Source organism: Vicia villosa, unplaced genomic scaffold, assembly GCF_029867415.1.
Source record: "Vicia villosa cultivar HV-30 ecotype Madison, WI unplaced genomic scaffold, Vvil1.0 ctg.000758F_1_1, whole genome shotgun sequence".
In the NCBI taxonomy this organism is placed as follows: domain Eukaryota; kingdom Viridiplantae; phylum Streptophyta; class Magnoliopsida; order Fabales; family Fabaceae; genus Vicia; species Vicia villosa.
Genome location: NW_026705339.1, coordinates 11,224 through 32,437, shown reverse-complemented (window position 1 = coordinate 32,437; position 21,214 = coordinate 11,224). Strand labels below are relative to the sequence as shown.

The 21,214-nt window shown below is 35.4% G+C and overlaps 1 protein-coding gene across 3 annotated transcripts; it reads left to right on the top strand.

Annotated features, from left to right (window-relative positions):
• The first annotated feature begins 2,375 nt into the window (after positions 1-2,375).
• On the top strand, positions 2,376-6,503 carry LOC131631005 (ATP-dependent (S)-NAD(P)H-hydrate dehydratase-like). 3 transcript variants are annotated; one of them, XM_058901767.1, is made up of 12 exons: positions 2,376-2,860; positions 3,010-3,271; positions 3,995-4,071; positions 4,167-4,276; positions 4,366-4,480; positions 4,621-4,683; positions 4,761-4,924; positions 5,070-5,131; positions 5,309-5,375; positions 5,618-5,683; positions 5,768-5,896; positions 5,988-6,503. In XM_058901767.1, the coding sequence occupies exons 2-12, from the start codon at positions 3,019-3,021 to the stop codon at positions 6,025-6,027; spliced, it is 1,146 nt and encodes a 381-aa protein (XP_058757750.1). In that variant the 5' UTR covers positions 2,376-2,860; positions 3,010-3,018; the 3' UTR covers positions 6,028-6,503. The 3 variants fall into 3 exon arrangements, with proteins under 3 accessions (XP_058757750.1, XP_058757751.1, XP_058757752.1); XM_058901768.1 differs by having other exon boundaries at positions 2,377-2,860; positions 3,052-3,271; XM_058901769.1 differs by having other exon boundaries at positions 2,381-2,860; positions 3,111-3,271.
• Positions 6,504-21,214: the final 14,711 nt, after the last annotated feature.

Here is a 21,214-nt window from a genome sequence, read left to right as displayed (position 1 = left end):
ACTTTCGCGTTCGTTTTAGTCCCTAAAATCAAAATCCGCAGGAAACTTGCAGATTTTCCTGCGGGTTTTTGGCTTTAGGGACTAAACCGCAAACAAAAGTAAGATATAAGAACTCCGACCAAAAAAAACTTACAGGGACAAAAATCAAAAACTCGCTAATTTATAGGGACCAAAAGTGTATTTAAGCCTACAATCAATGTCATCAAAATATAAACATCAAAATAATCAGCACGGTCATTACTGTGTGTGTCGGACAACATCTGCATCATCTCCTCTACCTTTAGTGACTCCTCTGGGCCAACCACCTCCTATGTCGCCTCATCTGCTTCTACCGTCTACTATCCCACTCGTCCTAGCGCGATGTCTGTGACACACTAGTGCCCTCCTGTGCCACCTCGATAATGTCATCCAGTATACGCCTGGCACCAGAACCCTTATGGAAGAAACCTCCTTCAGTGCATGTTCGCCCTATCTCAACTATCTGACGACAACGAGGCAGCACATCGTGGGTGTGGTCCAACTGAGACTGTTGCTCCTAGAATATCTCCTAATGAGCTGGTATGGGCAGTGATCCCTATACAGTGGGGACCATGTAGAAGTGTGACACAGTGCAAAACCACGTGATGCACCCATCATTGCAGCTCCGGTTTCTCTTTACTTTGGTCGTTCGAACCTCGTCTAGCAACATGTGGTTCTAATAGTTAGCAAATATCTCATCTATTTGCCTACGAGTTAAACCAGGAGGAATGGAGACAGAAGGGCGACGGGGCATCGTTTGACAGTAGCCAAACTGTTTCATGACGCGCTCCGAAAGATATGGAACAGTGATGGTCGAACTGCATGCCAACCATCCAAAGAATAGTGCAATGTGATCAAACGGGCGCGTGTCACAGTGAGCAGCATAGACGTCGTATCAGATGTCCTCAGCAACCATGGGATTCAGAAAGACTCTGTAAGAGTCCACCGTCTGGTTCCCTCTCATGGGGATGAAGGCACGAGCACGTGGCCAGTCCTCGATGTACTCCTGCACAGCTCCCTAACAAACTATCATCGGGTGTAATACCTACCCCTGAAATGAAAATAAAAAACATCAAGATCAAACATTATCACGAATATAGAATGAAAAGTAGTGAAAAAAGTATAAGGATATAAGATTGGTACCACTAATAATGAACAACTGCCAGTGACAGTCCTATTCTTCCACATGCATCCCTCTCCGAGCCTCGAATAGGTGTACGCCAGCGTAGCTGCCCCCCAGTTGTACTCATGGATCCGTGCGGAATCCAAAAAGTACGTGAGGTAAGCGACATCGGTATATGTGGAGCTCGTGTCCACAAACAGCTTAATGTCGATTAAAATAGAAAGAAACACCTCAGCACACGTTGTCTGTGTATCTCCACCTCTACTAGATCACCATCATCTTGTCGTGCCTCAGCTAGCGCCTCAGTAAATCTCCGCAACAGGAAGGAAAAACCCACGTGAGCGCCACGGGTCTTATCCACCTCCTCAAGCGCATCTAGTGGATCAGCCCCAAACTCCTCAATCAAAAGCTTTCTCGCTTCCTTCTTCGTCATCCTACCGTGACGGAGGAGGACGCTTCTGATAGGTACATACAATAGACATGAGACGTCGTCCAATGCAATATTGATCTCACCATGAGGTAGATGGAAGGAGGACGTCTCAGGGTACCATCTCTCCGCAAATGCCATTAACATGACACCTCCGATAACTCTTCACCTCATGTTCGTATAATAAAATTCACCGTTGGATTGAAAGTTATTATCATATAGATCATGTCTATAAAACTTAATGTCAATCGAAAATCATCTGACATGTCAACGAAATGCATAAAAACTAACGTGTTATAAAACTTCATAAAAACAGTTAATTTTGATCATTCTTTTTTAACATATCAAATGCATCGCGAAATGACTAAAATGATTACAAATTGGTTCCATCAAGCCTTTATACAAAGTAACTACTTCTAGTTACTAACGAACTATCTATATATCTCTAATAACTCCCATAAGCTAGAAAGTTGGGATCAACAATACAAAGACATATCAAAACACATCCACCATTACAAAGCATAAGCAAGCATATCAAAGTCATAACACTAACATCAACAAAGATGCATATAAACAAATAGTTGGTGTGCAGTGCATAGTACTCAACATCATTGAAAATACATGATTCAAATGCAAGAGAATAATCCAATGTAAACATATATATGAAATAAAACAGTAAAATTAAAAAGAGTAAAACTAGTTAATTTCCAAAACACAATCAAATCAAAACAAAGCAATGATTTTTATGAACTACGTTCAGGGAAAGAGATAGGTTCCTTGAAAGATGAAGATGGGTCAGAATCAGACTCAGATTCAGATTGTTGAACTTCATTTTGATGCTGCTGCTGTTGATGATACTGATCAGCTTTAGCTTTCTCCAGATAAGGTTTGAAACCAATTCGAAGACTCAAGTAACCAAACGCTACTGCTCCTAACACAACTATCCCTGACCTAATCGCATTCATCTTCATATCCGATCTCGGAATTCGAGCCATACCCTCTTCAAATTAACAACAAAAATGCAAACTTTTCTCTCTCAAACTCAAATTAAACAGCCTGTGAGTATGAATGTAAATGGATTGTTGTTGCAATTTTGTATAGTGCTAGAAACGGCGAAAACAAATATAAAGTAGCAAACGACATCGTTTTGAGCATTTTCCAAATTGGAACACGTGGACATGACTCATGACTCATACAAATAGCGAAACTAAAAAAAAAAAAATTGGAAAAGAGAGAAACTTTCTTAACTGTTCAGAGTTTCTGAGCTTAGTACCTTTCTGGGCTTTTTTCTGGTAAGATTTTTTCTCTCTTTGTTCATTTTATTCACCTCAATTCATTGAAAAGTTTGAGTCTTTATGATGAATTTATTATCAAAATTGGTGTATGAGATGGGGGGTTTTGTGTTTTTAAGATATTGAATTCATGTTTGGGTTATGAATAGGGTTTGGTGATGTTAATGAAACATGTGATCATGAATTGTCAGTTACCTTTGTTGTGTTGTGCAAACAATTGTATGCTACTGGCTTCTTCACCTGTTTTCAGAAGACAGCGGTTCTTGGTGAGGTCTTTTGGAGGTAGTGTTGATCATTGCAGGAATTCTGGTTTTGGAAAAATGAAGTCTGGTCAGGTTTTGTTTGACGCAGAGGACGTTATTAGAGCAATTACTCCTGCCCTAGATCAAAGTAGACATAAAGGCCAGGCAGGTACATAATTCTTGCAATTAATTGCATCATTTTTTTTATAAGTGGTGATGTTGATGAAATGATATCAAAGGAAGAATTAAGTATATGTCTTCTTTCTTACATTCCATGTGTGCTAGCCTTTTTAATAGGATAATGTTAATTGTTACTGTATTGTGTTAGTAGCTAGGGTTTTAAATAAATTTCTGCAACCGCAATTTGGGCTGCGGAAAAAATGGTTTTTGGTTTTGCTGCAACCGCAATTCAGGCTGCAGAAAAATGGTTTTTTGGTTTTGCTGAAACCGCAATGCAACCACAGTTAAGGCTGCATTTGACCGCGATTTCCTGCAATATCAAGGATTGTACTGCAACCGTTACCACAAAAGCTATTTAGAACCCTGTTAGTAGTCTAGGTTTTAACCCCGAACCTCCTAGTGTCCCAGCTCAACCACTTGAACTATGAGTTAACATATTTACTTGTGCGTCTTAGTTTAGTTTAGTTTTTTCATCCCTTGCCTTTATGTTTTCTTAACATTTCGATGTGATAAAAAGTTCCTTCATTTCATTTGGCAATTGGAGCCCTTCTAAGGCTGCGGTGAGTTGTGTTTATCATAGAAAATTAAGAAAGTAATATGTTGTCAATTATGTCTCAAGGACTAACTTTGTATTACTTTTATGTATGTTTAATCTGTGTGGATAGACAATAAGGAGTATCTTATTTGTTTTTTGAATTCTGTTTCAAATCAGGGAACATAGCTGTTATTGGAGGGTGCCGCGAATATACAGGCGCCCCTTATTTTGCTGCTATTTCAGCCTTAAAAATTGTTAGTATCGATACTTTTTCTTTTTACTCATTTTCAAAGTTTATGTACCTATTCTTCTAATCATTGTCATACTATTAATTTTTCCAATCATGCAGGGTGCAGATTTGTCCCATGTATTCTGTACAAAAGACGCTTCTCCTGTCATTAAAAGCTACAGTCCTGAGTTGATTGTTCACCCTGTTTTGGAAGAATCGTATAATGTCAGGTACAACTTCGATGCAATCTTCATCTTTTTGATTGGACATTTCAAAAAATACCAAGTGAATGTTGTTTATAGCGAGAGACTAATTTCAGGGACGAGGACAAGAAAATCATATCAAGCAAGGTTCTTGCTGAAGTTGACAAATGGTTAGAAAGGTTTGACTGTCTAGTCGTTGGTCCAGGCCTTGGAAGAGACCCGTTTCTTCTAGTATGCTCTCTCTTCATAAGCTTCACTTGAATCACTCGAGTTAAATGTCCTTGTTATGTTACACTATAAGAGTTCTTTTTCCCCTTACCTGTTGCGATCGTCCTTCATCATTACTCCTAACGTTTGCACAATGTTATCAGGACTGTGTGAGTGAAGTCATAAGACATGCAAGACAGTCAAACATCCCAATCGTGATAGATGGGGTATGTATGTTAAGGTTTGGACACCCTTGTAGTCTGATTAACATGTGCCTGTTGCTAACTGTTTCGGCATATTTCAGGATGGACTTTTTCTTGTAACAAATCATCTTGAACTTGTTAGTGGCTATGCCTTAGCTGTTCTAACCCCAAATGTCAATGAATATAAGCGGCTTGTACAGAAAGTACTGAATTCTGAAGTAAATAACGACGATGCTTCTCAGCAAGTGCTGTCTCTTGCCAAACAGTAAGTTCCTCATTTTAGGTCACTGGTTCTTATGTTAGAATATTTTACAGTCAACTGATCCTATTCTAGTTCTTATTTGCTATTTCTGAGACATGTTTCTGTTTAGGATAGTTGGTTTCTTACTGCTGTGAAATTCCTTTTGCAGAATTGGTGGTGTTACTATCCTAAAAAAGGGAAAATCCGATATAATAAGCGATGGTGACACAGGTAGATAGATCTTCAACAAATATGAATCTCAGTTTTCCTTCCTGTCTTGTTGAGAGTCTACTTTGAGTAGCTTTAGATGAAAAACAGTTACAATAGACGAGAGAGAATGTTAACGGGGGAGTTTTTTTATATTTATAACCAAATGAGCAATTATGATAGTAGCTGTTAATTGTGCAGTCAAATCAGTAAGCATCTATGGTTCTCCTAGACGCTGTGGTGGCCAGGGTGATATCCTTTCTGGAAGGCAAGTAATTGTTTTTTTAGATTAACATGTATTATGCGAGTTTGATCCTTAGATGAAACAATTGTTTACTGAACTTTATTTACCTTCAAGACGATCTCCAGATTATCTTTCCATTAAGACTCCGAGAGTATATAAAAAGAATAGTGATGATCAGTAGAAAATTGAAATTAAATGGTATTTTTGCCTTTATGATGTTGTGATTGAGTTTTTTTAATGAACAATACTTATTTTAATTGATGCAGTGTTGCTGTCTTTTTGTCATGGGCACGCCAATATATTGAAGCTGCTGATCAAGATTCGAATCTAAGGTTATAATGCTTTATACTTTGCTTAGGTTTGTTGCATTATCTTTTATATGAATTATATCCTTAATAATTAAATTTTTGTTTCAGTTGTAAAAATCCAACAGTGTTGGGATCCATTGCTGGCGCTGCTATAATGAGAAAAGCAGCTTCCATTGCTTTCTCAAATAAGAAAAGATCAACTGTCACTGGTGACATCATTGAAAGCTTGGGGAAAAGGTAATTTGTTAGTGAAAATATAAAACATTTGTTTGATTAAGACTTATGGACAAGTTGAGTTACGAATAAGTTTGTCTACTCTTTCTTTCAGTTTGGAAGATATTTGTCCTGCCGGTTCAAGCTCTTTGTGACCTCCAAACACCTGTATAAGACGTGTTGAGTTGAGTTACTCGTATGATTCACCTTAAGAATTTGTTCTATTTAATAAAGGCGGTCTTACTGGTTGTTACATTCATTCCCTGAAGTTTTGTTTGTACAAGGTAACTTTGTTTGGTCATTGCATGTGAATGTCTTGGAAGTTTTGAATGATGGCCAGTTTAGGAAGACAGTAGAAACTGAGACATGTGCTCTCAAAAGTCTTTTTCTGTAGCAGGAATCAAGTTCTTGATACGCTTTTCTTAAAATGTTTAAGAAAGTTATTTCAAATTATCAAATATTCTTGCACCATGTTAGGGTTTTTTTTTTTATATATGAAGTGATCATGTAACGTCGTACGGTCCAAGATGTGAGAAACAATGAGCTGGAGTCAGCCTGAGGTCCAAGACAGATCAAGCTATATTGAACTGTCTAAGTTGATACTCTAAATAACATAGACTTCAAGTGTGTATGGTACAAGCACCCAAAACTAGCTCTTTGTAATGCTTTGAAACCTTTGAACAATGATATGTTGTGAGGTATTGAAGTTTGTTGAAGATGGAAAAGGATTTGAGGTGGTCGGTGTTTATGTCGAACATCTCCATTTCACTATAGGAATATTTAGATTTTAGCTCAAACATAAGAAAGAAAAGTTGTTTTGAAGAATTAGAAATAGAGTTTGACTCACAAAAGACGTGGGAGACCGAAGCCCAGACAAAAAAAAAACTACATATCATGGTGTCCTTCAGTTAATGAATGAAGAAAGAGAGAAAATTGCAAGAAACTTGAATTGTTTTAAACAAATTGATGATTGGTGAATTAGTTACAAGCTGCCATATATAGTAAGTTGCAAATCCTAACTAACTCTAACAACATAAACTAACTACTTACTATAACAAGTCAAGAAATTTGGTACAAGGCAGAGTGGTAAATTGTGCTACAAGTTATAGGTTTAGCATCCTCCCTCAAGTTAAACATGGTAGACATCTAACATGTTGAGCTTGTATATAAAACAATGATAGGTCTTAGGTGGTAAGGGCTTGGTAAGAACATAACAATTTGAGCCTTGGTGTAAATTGGAGGTAGCTTGAACAATCCCTTACAAGTCTTTCTCGAACAAAATGGCAATCAAACTCAAGATATTTGGTTATTTCATGGAAAACAAGGTTGGCATCAATGTGGATGGCATTTTAATTGTCACAATACGAAACTGGAGGTTTGGTGCATTTGACTTCTAAATCACCAAGTAAAGAAACAAGAGGCGAATGAGAGAGTCTTATACTAAGTCTCAAAAAAACTTTTGAACACACTGTGTTGCTTCTTAGCTCTCCATGAAATCAAGGATGAACCAAGAAAGAAACAATAACCAAAAGTAGATCTCCTAGAGTTAATGCAATCTGCCCAATCTGCATCTGCAAAACCAATCAATTGCAGTTGTGTATCTCTTTTGAATAATATACCTCTTCTAGGTGAACTTTTGAGATACTTTATGACTCTGTGTGAAGCCTCATTATTTTGATGGTATGTGAGGTGGGAAATTAGCTGAGTTTATGTGTGACAAAAGCAATATGTCTTGTAGTTTTTTTTGGAAAGCCAAGAAATAATATCGTTGAAATACACTGGCATAAGCTATGCCTGCTATATTACAACACAGTTCCACCAAAATGCTGGACAGATCAAATGAAACCACAGGATATTACAACCTGCTATATTACAACACAGTTCCACCAAAATGCTGGACAGATCAAATGAAACCACAGGAAATTACAACTCCCACCCAAACCCATACATCAGTAGCAGCCCATTACAACAGAACAAAGATCAAAAGCAAAACTAAAAATACAGCTAGGAATAAATAGAACCATCAGCTATGAACCCGAAAAGGATGGTCGCAGGCTACAAAAAGGCAACGGAATCAGAATGAGACAGGGCCAGAACCACTCCTATTCAGACACGCTGCCGGATTAGTCGACCAATGATAGAAATCATAGCTGAAACCGACCGCCTTGCTCTTTACCATTTCCAAGATGACAGTTAAATCTCTTCAAAGATTGATGATCTTAATTCTCCAGACACCCTAAAAACTTTCCTGTTTCGAGTCCTCCACAGAGCCAGATGCACGCAATATGTTTTGTAGTTGTTAGATAGAGGTGTTTTAACAAGTTTGGCTCCAAGAAATCTACTATAAGAAGAAGGGCTCCTGCAATGGTGATTTTGGCCCCAAGTGGAAAAGTCTCAAAGAAATCAATTTCTTCTATATGATTGTATTCCTTTGCAACTAGTCTTATCTTATACCTCTCAATTGAGTCATCTGCCTTGTTTTCATTTTATACACCCACTTGTTGTCATCTGCCTTGTTTTCATTTTATACACCCACTTGTTTTCTGTAGGTTTGATATACGAGGGAATGACTATAAAAATTTGAGTTTTGTTCTATTGCAAGGCTCTGGCTCAACATTCATTGCTTGAATCCAATATTCTAATTGCTAGCTTGATTTTAGATAACAAGCTCATCATCAATATTAAGGGGCATAACAAATTTGTTATGTGCATAAAAAGGCTAACACATGAATGATAATGAAATGAAAGATGGGGTAAAGAGTACCTAAATAATTAAATGTTACTGAATTCAATGAGAAATTGCCTAAGTAGAGTAAGGAAAGTGATCATGTTTGTGGTTGGTTATAGTTGACCATATGATGTTTTGGTGAATCCAAGAGATATTATGATCAATGTTAGTTGTATGTGGTCATTGTTTTGTTCGAAGTAGTTCAAGGCATATTTTCAAATAATCATATCTATCCATCTATCTACTTCTACTCTACTATCTACTTCTACTATCTAACATATATTAAGAGATTGATTAAACTCCTAAATTGCCCTTTCTTCAAAAATAATTTACACTACAAAATGGACATTTTAGTAACTAACAAAATAACCCTTCACCTTTTTATCTTTTGTACCAAGTGTTCCACTCTCATTGGTCCACCAATTTTCTACAACATAATACACTACCTTATTTTCTCTCTCCTTATAATAAGTACAATTTCAATTAAAAATAAAATATAGTTGCATGTTTATGATTATTATTCATTTATAATTGAATCATTCATTTTAAATTTACATGTTTTTAAATATATTTGATACAATATTAAATAAATTTACATTATATTATGTTGTAGTTTACGGGTCACTATCAATATAATACATATTTTTTTTACTTTTTCAAATGTTTAAATTCTTTTTATTCTCTTTCCGTCTGGATCAATTTTTTTTTGTATAATTAATTAAGTAATTCATGTTATAGATTTATTTGTATAATGTATTTTTTTTATTTTAATAACATGAAAAATGTATTTATCTCACGGGTCACTAACAAGACAATATTTATTTTAGTTTAATCAATCATTATTTTAATTCAAGAGATAAAATCTTTATTTTAAAATATTAATTTTTTCTCCATCTCATAATTATATATTTTTTCTTCTTTGTATATGATTATCTAATATAATTAAATCTATATGATTACTGTTCATTTTAAAATAAGTAAATCATTTTAAATTTTGCATTTAAGACTCATTCACAATTTCACATATATGTTAGATTTGGTCAAACTTTTTTACTTCACATTTTCTCGTATCATTCAAAAAATACTACACTATAAATAATGCATGTCGCACGAGTCTTTGACTAGTAACAATATAAAATCAATACTTGAAGTATGTATCTTCAATGTTAAAATAGTTATCACATGATTTTAGAGATAAGTCACTCTTACTTGATCTTGAAATTTTACATGATATACAACAAGAATATGCAGAATTATAATAAATTAAATAATAAAAATAATTGATAGACTTTTAACATACATTAAGTATTTTTTATTCATATAGCTTATTATATAGCTTATTATATAATTCGTATTGTGTGTTGTATTGTCATTCTATAGCTAGTTCACATAGTTTGTTACATCAATTTGATGTATTACATTAGTAATTTCAGTCCAGAAAACTCTTTTATTTATTATTCTTTTGAACTTTTGAATTATGTGTGGGATTTTTGTAAATTTTGATTATATTTTAAAAGTAGTAAATACAGTTTTGTCTCATAAATTTAAGTGAGAAATATGAGAAATATTTTATAAGAAAATTATTACTATTTTTTACTTTAATTATGATTTAATTATGATTTATATTTACTTTATTTTCATCTTGATTAGATTTAGTCCAACCTATAACTCTCCTCTTTTTTTTATTCTATTCTTTTGATTTTTTTTCGCCATGTTACATGATCAGATGAAATTTTTTGGGGTTAATATATATTTTGTCTCCAGTTAGATTGGCAATTTTTTATTAAAAAAAAAGTTTGAATTTTCTTCTAGACATATGAAGATTTCCTTGTTTTGATTCCTCAAAAAATTCAACCATAAAAAATAATAATATGGTAGGGGAATTTTTCAAAAATCGTCAATTTGGCAGAGGATAAAATATGTATTACTTTAAAAATTACATGACATTTAATAAATTATTGATGGATAAATTTTTTGAGGGTCAAAATAGAGGAAATCTTCGTATGGCATGGAAGGAATTCAAATTATTTTTACAGGGTCTTTAAAAATCGCCAGTTTGGCAGAGACAAAATAGATATTTTTTCGTAAATTTGACATTTTTTGTGGATTTTTAAAAAAAATCGCTATGCATCTTTTTTTTTTTAATTTTATTTTCTTTTTTACAGAGTTGACATTTTCTGCAGATTTTCCTGCTTACCTACGAAAATAAAACACATTTTTTTAAAGAAAATCTACATGAAATATTAAATAGGTAAGAAAATCCACAAAAAATATAGATAAAATTAAAAAAAAAATAAAGAATGTCAACTCAATTGACGTTTTCTATTTAAATATAGGAGTTAATCCCAATTAGACTAACTGACTCATTTATCTTATTTTTTTTTTTTTTTTTGATTGGATGGAGGGCCGAAGCCCAAAGAAAAAAACAACTACACCAAAGATTCAACAGAGCCTAAGATTCCTAATACATCATTCTCCAAAAAGGATTTTAAAAATTGCGGCGCTTGATCAAAAAAGGAAGAGGTCTTTGTCATACAGCCATGATTAGCCAACATATCTGCACATCTGTTCGCATCTCTGTATGCATGAGAAAAGATTACCACTTCATGTTCTTCAATAAGCTTTTTGATATCTCGCAATATAGCAACACACTCTAAATTCCGAATCCTGCCTTCTTTAATAGCCGTAACTACTATTGTGGAGTCCACATTAACTTCCACCCTTCTCATTCCAAGATTTTTAGTTAATTTAAGACCTTCAAACACACCCCAAAACTCCGCCAGTAAGGAATTGCACTCTCCTAGAAATTTAGAAAAACCCACCTTCCACATACCGGTATAATCTCTAACCAGTCCACCACAACCAGCCATTCCGTTGTTTTTGCTAGCACCATCAGTGTTCAACTTTACCATACTCATCACTGGAGGTTGCCACCGAACGTTTTCCATATTTCCACCCTCTCCTTGCAGAGTTTTGTAAAGACGCTGAGCTTTAACATAATCATTTTTCCTCTTTAGAATATGCATGATAGGCTCATAAGGTCTTTCAAATCCTTCAATATGTGTTTCCTTATTCCGCCATTCCCACAAAGTATGACACACAGTGGCCCACATAGTCTTCCAATTCTCATTAGGACCACTATATAGTTTGAGATTTATAGTAATCCATTCCTTGAGATTTACTGAGAAAAATTCCCCCATAATATTGCTGGGAACCAAACTTCTCCATATATGCTTAACCTTGGAACAGTCACGCAAAGCATGCATAATATCTTCACAAACAGCCCCACAAATGCCACACCCTGCATCTCCCAAACCTTTTCTACTTTTGCTTAAATTGGTTAGCAATCTGTCATGTTTAAGCAGCCATAGAAAGCTTCGACACCGCTCCGGGACCTCTAACTTCCAAATAAGCTTCCACTCATCATCAATGGGTATATCTTTATACCCTTCAATTTCGCGAAACATTTCACTAACAGAAAAATTGCCGTCTCCGGTACCTGCAAAATAAAACACGTCAGATAACTCGCCTGCGCACGGAGGGACACAGGAACGGAGCTTGTCAATCCAATACGCAGGCAACCAATTTTGCAAAATGTCAAAATTCCAATCTCCATGCTGATCCACTAAATCACACACTCGAGCTCCACTAAGATCATCAGGAATTATAATGTCCGAATCATGCAGGCAGTAATCATTCCCCAGCCAGTTGTCACTCCAAGCCCGAATTCTTTTACCATCACCTATTGTCCATCTGCCAGTTTCCGTCATCATTGGTATTAATCCGATAATGTCTCTCCACAAGGCAGAAGAGGAACAATTCGGCTTATTAATATTCATCCCCTCATGAGCTTTATATTTACTTCTGAGAACTTCACACCACAGTTCCTTAGAATCTATGCATACTTTCCAACTAAGTTTCATCAAGCATACTTTATTCAACTTATGAAGATCCCTTAGACCCACACCACCCAGCTCCTTCGGTTTCGTCAAAGCTTCCCAGCCTATAGCATGGATACGACTCTTTTCGTTACTATCTCCCCAAATGAATTTTCGCTGAAGCTTGTGAATCTCATCAATGCATGCTTTAGGGATCATGTTTGTCATCATTGGATAAAGCGGAATTGCTTCTATGACGCTTTTTGTCAATGTTATCCGACCAGCTAAGGATAGGTTGTTACACTTCCAGCTGCTAAGTTTCGTCGCAACTTGATCTACAATATATTGTAAATCCGGTTTACGTAACTTCCTCCCATTAATAGGAACACCAAGATATTTTCCAAAACTATATGTTGCTCTGAATTTCGAAATTTGCAGCAGTCTTTGTTTGATGTTGCTAGCAACATTTTTGGAAAAAAGAATGCTTGTCTTCTCCTTACTAACTTCTTGTCCCGACATCTCGCCAAACTTCTCTAAGGTTTGCATGACACAGTGCATCTGCTTCTCACTAGCTTCACCAAATAAGAGCAAGTCATCCGCAAACATGAGATGCGAAATCGTCATCCCTTGTCTACCAACCTTAATTCCCTTCCACATATTACACTTGTTAGCATCTTCAATTAGGTGAGATAACTTATCCATGCAAAGCACAAACAGATAGGGAGATATCGGATCGCCTTGACGAATACCCCTTTGAGGCCGAAAGTACTCATTCCGCGTACCATTCCAATTCACATTTGTCTCCACACTCGTTATCGCGTGCATGATTACATTTGTCATATGCTCCGGGAGACCAATCTCATGCAGCACATTCCAAATACAATCCCAATTCAGTTTGTCATACGCCTTGGATAGATCTACTTTGATAGCAAAATATCCTTTCTTCCCTGTCACTTTCTCCATAGAATGTAAGACTTCTTTAGCAATAATTATATTTTCATGAATTAATCTCCCTGGCACAAATCCTGTTTGATATGGTGAGATCAGTTTATTCATGTGTTTCTTCAACCTACTCACAACTATTTTACTAATAGTCTTGTAGATAGCATTGCATAGTGATATCGGCCTAAATTGTACCACAGTAGTAGGATTTTCAACCTTAGGGATCAAGCATATATTTGTTTGATTGATACTAGCTATTTCAGCCGGATTCTCCCAAACCTTCTTGACAAATTGACAGACATTATCACCTACTACATCCCAAGACTTTTGGTAGAAACCAGCAGGAAATCCGTCGGGCCCCGGCGCCTTCCAAGGTTTCATATCAAACATAGCATGCTTGATCTCTGCATTAGTAACATGAGCATTCAGCTGATTGACTTCTTCAGGTTCCATTGAGGGAAAAGTAACATTAGTTTGATGCCAGTTCTTCCAGCTATAACTATGCTTAAAGAGGTTAACATAGAAATCATTAACCATAGTCTTTATTTGAGCTTCATCTTCAACCCACACACCATCGTCATTTTTCAGCATCACAATCCGGTTTCTTCTTCTTCTGGTAACAGCCTTCAAATGGTAATACTTTGTATTACGATCTCCATCTGTCAGCCATTTAGATCGAGAGCGCTGAAACCACATCAGCTCTTCCTGTTCGAGAATAACACTGAGATCTTTTTGAAGCTTTTTCTCCAACCTCAGCAATGCTCTCACATTCTGCCCATTCTGGATGCTTTTTTGGATACCATGCAGCCGAGCCATAAGCTTCTTCTTGATTCTTATGACATGATTTAAAGTAGTGCATCTCCAATCCTTGGCATCATTCTCAATCTGCTGTAAATTCTCTAATAAATTAGCTTCAGTTTTCCAAATCCCCCTCACTCTATCATGATATTTGTTTTCAACCATCCACGCACTTTCAAAACGGAACTGTCTTTTGTTTCTATTCCCATTCTGACACTGCAGGGAAATCAAAATTGGATGATGGTCAGAAAATGCCACTCTAGTTAACACTTTAACATGTGCCTCATTAAAGAGTAATCTCCAATCTTCATTACTTAGTGCCCTATCCAATCTTTCATATATATGTTGGCCACCATGAAATTTCGGTCCCCGCCATGTATAGATAGGCCCACTCGCTCCCAAATCGATAAGCTTGCACTGATCAATATTATCTCTAAAAATTTTACACTTTTGTCCTGATGCATGCACCCCTCCTTTTTTTTCACTAGCTACCGCAATGTCATTGAAGTCCCCTGCAAGGAGCCAAGGCAGCTGCACATTCTCAGCAATCACTTTTAACTGATCCCACAGAAATTTTCTTTGAATTGCATTTGGACTAGCATATATTACTGTTAGTAACCAATGCATTCTATTCTCCTCCTCCACGCGCAGATGAATAAATTGCTCATGTTTTTCACACAAAGTGATTTTCAAGGCTTGATCTTTCCACCCAACCACAATACCACCAGCAAAACCATTGTTATCAGCATAAAGGCATTTTTGATAACCTAACTTCTCTAACTTTTTCTTGACTTTGATCGGATCGCAACGAGTTTCCATAACAGCAAAGATTGAAGGTTTATAGATATCAATATATTGCTTACTATATCTATAAAATTCTCTTCCAGCTGCACCTCTACAATTCCAAACAATTATATTATGGTTTACAATCATCATAATACAATAGTAATAAAGAAAGTGACACAACTCAGTTCAGCAGTTCTCAGGGGTCTCCTGGACACACTCAACATCATTCTCCTCCTTTCCCTCTTGAGCATCTTCCTCGCCATCTTGATCCTTGTTATTGTTATCATCCAGAATCATAGAATCCTCCATCTCCTTATTCAAATTATTTATATCAGGTGGTCGCACTTCTGCTTGAATGTTAAAAGCAAAATTTTTTCGTTGCTGACTTGTACTATTAATCTCCTGAATTTTCCTTGCTCTTTGCTTCCAGGTTTCTCCCACCATATCTTTATTGAAACATTGGCTGCTAGAACTTGTAGTATGCATATTAAATATAGTATTTCCCATGAATTCGAGACTTTTTTCTTTTCCATATATCCCTTCAAATTTCTTCCTCAGTGGGTCCTCGGTTTTTTCTTTGAATCCACCCTTGCCACGTGCTGCTAGCTTGTTTCCTTTTGTTTTACCTTTAGTATCTTTATTGCCTCGTTTTTTAATATTCTCCTTCATGATCCCCTTATTATTTTCTGTTATCATTTGACTCTTGGGCCCACCATTATCAGCATTTATTTCTATAACCTCTCCATCTTGGACAACCAATAGATTTAAAGAATCAATCAATTGATCATTATGGTCCTTCAAATCCACCTCCTTACCTTTTTTGTGAGATATTGTTGTTTCCTTAACCGCCACACAATCACCTCCAATCATGCTTTTCGTTCCACTAGTTTCGCCTTCATCATTTCCCAAAAAGGCAAATCTCGATCCTGTTCCCATCTTTGTATTTTTCTCATTAAAGCCTCCCGGAGTATTGTTTCTTCGATTTTCCGACATTTTCTTTCCTCTGCGCTGCTTTTGAACAATTTGCCAAGGCCCATCACCTCCATCCATACTCATCTGCCCCGTAGTTTGACTTGTGTTACCATCAACTCCTCCTGTACTCTTCCTCATGTTTTCAGCACAACCATTCACTTCTTTTTCTTTTGCAGTAATTTGGCAGCCTTCCTTATAATGGCCAAACTTCCCACACTTGAGACACAATAGATGCAACCCTTCGTATTCAATCCTGTATCGCTTTCCTTTGATCGTAAACATAGCCAAGAGAGTCTTGGTTATATTCACCTCCACACATATTCTAGCATACTTACCACGTTCCTGTTGCAGCGTATTCTTATCCACTTTGATTGTCCTTCCCACTCTATCGCCAATGAAGTGAAGGAACTTAGGATCATAGTACTCAATAGGAAGTCCAGCAATTCTGATCCAGACTGCTACATTCACTATTGAATCACTCGCTGGCTGGAAGTCTGGTGTCCATTCTTTCACCGTCAAGTAATGATCATAAATAAACCATGGTCCATCGACTAAAGCAGCATGTTTATCATCCTCATGTGTGAATGCTACCAGATAGTAATCATTCCCCAGATCTATAATATTGATGATTCCCTTCCGCACCCACATTTGTTTCAGCCTTGTTTCCAAAGCCTTATAACCAATTTTTCGCCCTAGCAATTTCACAATGACTCCTCTCCTCCACGGTCTATGTATGCGTTTCTCTTCATATTTTGACAGCACAAACTCTGGACATTCATACCCGCCGATATGAACTTCATTCACCTTCATACCCTCTAACTCGTACTCAAGCGTATCGCTTGCTTCTTGATCCGATTTGTCTTCTTCAAATTCTTCACTCATATTATCCTTCTCCTCCTCTCCTGTAACAATATTTTTGTATGACACTTCACCTCCTTTCTTCCCCCCTTGAGCATCACTCTCATCGCCGTGATCATATTGAGTGCATCGCTAGTCCCTTTTCCTTTGCCACTTGTATTGCTGTTTCCCACATTTGACTGCATCTGTTTATTCTCCTCCTCCCTATCAGCCATTATTATCTTTTCCAGGACTGGACCAAAAGGTGGATCCGGCGGTCCCACCGGAGTTGACCGTTCAGACATTGACAAAAAACCTTGAAACCCTAGCAGAGCTCTTACGTGTAAGTGACGTCAGTGGAGTATAATCTAAATAAAACAAAAAAAACTCATTTATCTTATTTAAAACATGGGTATATTAAAAATTATGATGAAAAGATATTTTGGTATTAAGTGTTGGAAAAATGGATATTTGAAAGGGGGAAATATGGTTTATGATGTTTGGAATTTCAATGTTGTTAGAGAGAGAGATTCATCTTTCAGGGTGTGTAGGGTTACCGCGCAAAGGGTCCCAAATTTATCAGAGTTAAACTATAACTAAATAGAATCTCATAAAATATTTGTCTGGTTAAATCGTGATTAAATAGATCCTCTATTTAATTTTCATGGTTAAACAATGTCTAAACTATACATGACTTCCAAAAACTTGAGACAACTCTGTTACTTGTAATCAATTGTGCTCTTCTGAATTTATTTATAAGAGATAATTGACTTTTTAGTTTCATTGAATAATCAATGTATTTGATTTTGATTATTAGATCAGATACTTAAATTATTAAACTAGTAAGAAACCTGTGCTATCGCACGCATGGTTGTTGGGATCTCGCTCTAACTCCCAAAATCTTACGATCTTACGCTCCAGTAACCGGCCACCGAATTAAGTGGCACAAAGATCTTGAATTTGGCTGGAGCTTTGAACTCCTAGAGAAAGATCTTTAAATCATGGGATCTTGAGATCCCAACGATCCATTATTTGTTTTTACCCACTTTAGGCCTGTTTCGACCAGATCATTAAACAATTGGAATCGGCCCATAAACTGACCCATAATTAACCTTGACTGTTGTGCACACATATTTTAGGGTTTTAGGACTTGCAATGTTTTAAATGACCTTCTATTATGTTTTTGGCAAAATTATACTCAGGGTCCTTTAAGTTATTTTATTGTAACAAGTTGGTCCTTTATATTTTTTTTGCTATAAGTTAGTCCTTTATGTTAACTAATGTATGCATCGTTGACCTTTTTTCTGTTTTATTAATTTTATTTTATTTCGTTTTTAACTTTTAAAATTCATATTAAACTCATTGTTTGTCCAAAAATTATGAAAAAATTCTTAAAAATATTTCTTCTCATTTTACACTTTGTGTAATTTTCTGAGAATTTTATTTTCTGTTTTATTATTTTTATTTAATTTATTTCTTTTGTGTGCATTTTAATTAGTTTAAAAATATTTTTATGCTCTAAAAAATTCTGAAAAATTTTATTATAGGATTCAATGATGGTCTCTAACGTATGTTAAGTGATACATCAACACCATTAGTGTCACTTTGGTTTTTTTGGAACTAAGTTTATGAAAAAGGTTAACTGTGCAAACGTTAGTTAACATAAAGGACCAACTTGTAGCGAAAAAAACATCAAGGACCAACTTGTTACAATAAAATAACTTAAAGGACCCTGGGTATAATTTTGCCTATGTTTTTTTTATAAAATATTAGCTATTGATGATTAAATTAATGAGAATTCTATGTTAAAGTAATTTTTCCTAGTTATTTCTATTATTTTGTCTATTTGTTGGGATCTTACGATCCGTGTTACGATCCTACGATTTACGCTTTTTCTATACCCTAACGATCTTTATCGAGATCCCGATTTTAACAACCATGATCGCACGGGTTCCGTCTGAATTCATATTACATGTCTCTCACTTTCATTTGTAAAATTTGTCTTTATTTAATCAGTTAGTTAACATTCACATAGTTACAAATATAGGCTAATAGTATGCACCAACTTTTAAGCATTGATTCATACTTATAATAAAATGAATTATATAGTGAATTAATATAAAACAACGGTAAAAGAACGATTTAAAATATTGACATTACTGTACAACAAAATGTTGCAAGATTTAACGTCGCGATGAATGAGAGGTTTCCCATATGCGGAATGTAGATAATGCAGTCCTTTGACAGTTCCAATACAAATATTGATCCTCTTTTTCCAAGATAAAGATGAACGAGAAGGTCCATAAAGATGACTCTGGAGAGTGCCTTTTTCAACAGGAGGAGTGGAAGTGGCTGGCCGAGGTTGGAGATTTTGGAATCTCCATAATCAGCCCCAATTAGGATGAAACTCATGTCTCCACTAATATTAAGGGTACCTTAGGATACCTCGATCCGGAATATTTTTAGAAATGACAACTTACGGTCAAATTAGATATTTATTCCTTTGGAGTTGTCGTCATTGAAGTCATCTATGGCACCTTGATTCCTCACTTCCCTCTATGTGCTCAATTTAAAGGATTGGGCTATTAAATCAACTGAGAGTGGGCTGTTTCAGCAGATTATCGATCCAAATTTGGACATGGCAGTCGTCTATCCTCCTTCCTTAACTATGGTTATGGATACTGTAAGAAAATGTGTTGCTGATCGCGGTGCTGAAAAGCCATCGAGGAAGGATGTGGTGTGGGATTTGGAGGAGGCTCTTCGACTCCAAGAAGCTGTGTTTCCTGTTTCGCCGCCAATAGATAGTCCCGACAGGATTGTGCCGGAAATAGAGAGTCCTCTTTAAGATGCAACACCTTCATCTTACGCTTCTGCAGCTGGGGATTTGACTGATTGGGGGCCTTCTCAAATGTTTTCCCAGCTGGTTGGTATGTGAAGTTTTTTTTTTTTCTTTTTCATGTTATTATCTATTCTGATATTATATTGATATTATATGTTTATTTGCACAATTTTGCAGTAGTTTTTACTTGGTTGAATGTGAAACACTTCAAATGATTGGATTATAATGTCTTGCTTTTTAAATTGTTTGAGATTTTTCTTCTACCAATTTTGGTCTGTGCTATTTGCATTACATGATGCTGCCTTTAAATTTCACCAATTGTTTCTCTTGTTGTAGTTATTAGCTTTCTTTGCTCATTTGTAAAATTTGCTACCACTTCTTCTAGTGCTGCTTGTTTATTGTTGAAATAATATATAGTATTGTCTTTTCAACTAGCAGGTCTGGGAAGTGGCAGTGAAAGTGGCGGTGGAAGTGCAGGTCAGGGAAGGAGAAGTGGCCATGGACGTGGTGGTGATGCTGGACGTGGGGCAGCTTATTAGTTAGAAGAGGATTAGTAAATATTTGGCTGAGTTACATTTAAAAGTATTTTATTTTAATGTTTGTATTTTCAAATTTGTGTTTCCTTGTTTAAGACATTCTGCCATCTTTTGATAAGCACTTAATGTGCTATTTTGTAAACTGTTATGTAAGGCCAACTCTATTAGCTTTATTTAATTCAAAGACCTATTTAAATATCACTTAATGTGATATTTCCTTGTTTAAATATCATGGTATTCAAAGACCTATTTACCTTTGTTATGATCAAGGTTTATTTGTAATGTTAGTGTAAATTCTAAACTGTTATGCACAAGGTTTATTTAATTCAATCTATTTTTTTTAACAATTAGTTACTTATAATCAATATATATTTTAAAAGAAAATATGTTTTAAAATTAAAAAAATCAAAATTGGAAAGTGGTTTGAACCTAAAACTAGTTTAAAACCGGTTCTAAGTTGTAACAAACACAACAAAGTTGAACATTAAATTATTATAAAGTGACTCAAAAATACTTTAAAATACTTAGAATAAATTAATCAAAGACTTCCCTTGTAAGACTACTTTTTATAAGATTAAATACATATTTAAAAATTAAAAATCACATTTGTACTTAATTTCATAAAAATGATTAAAATTTTCTATCAGAAGTTACTACTGTATTTTTACTGCTACTTTTATTGTTCTAATAAATGGTTTACGTTAATGTTTGTTATGAAAAATTGAAAAAGAAAAGAAAGTAAAGAGTGTAAGATAAAACTGAAAAATGAAAAGAAAATAAGTAATGTCAGTAATACTTCGTACGGAAAATTGAAGAAAACAAAAAGAAAGATGTTTAAGAGTGTATGTTAATGCTTCATTTGAAAAATTGAAAGCAAAAAGAACTAAACTTAAACGGTTTAACTTTAAGTATTTCGGCCCTTTAAGTTTCCTTATTCATTAAATAAATTAATTTATACATTTTTTCTTTTACTAACAAACCACATAAAAATAACTTATTCAATTTTATAGGAGTAAACTTATTTAT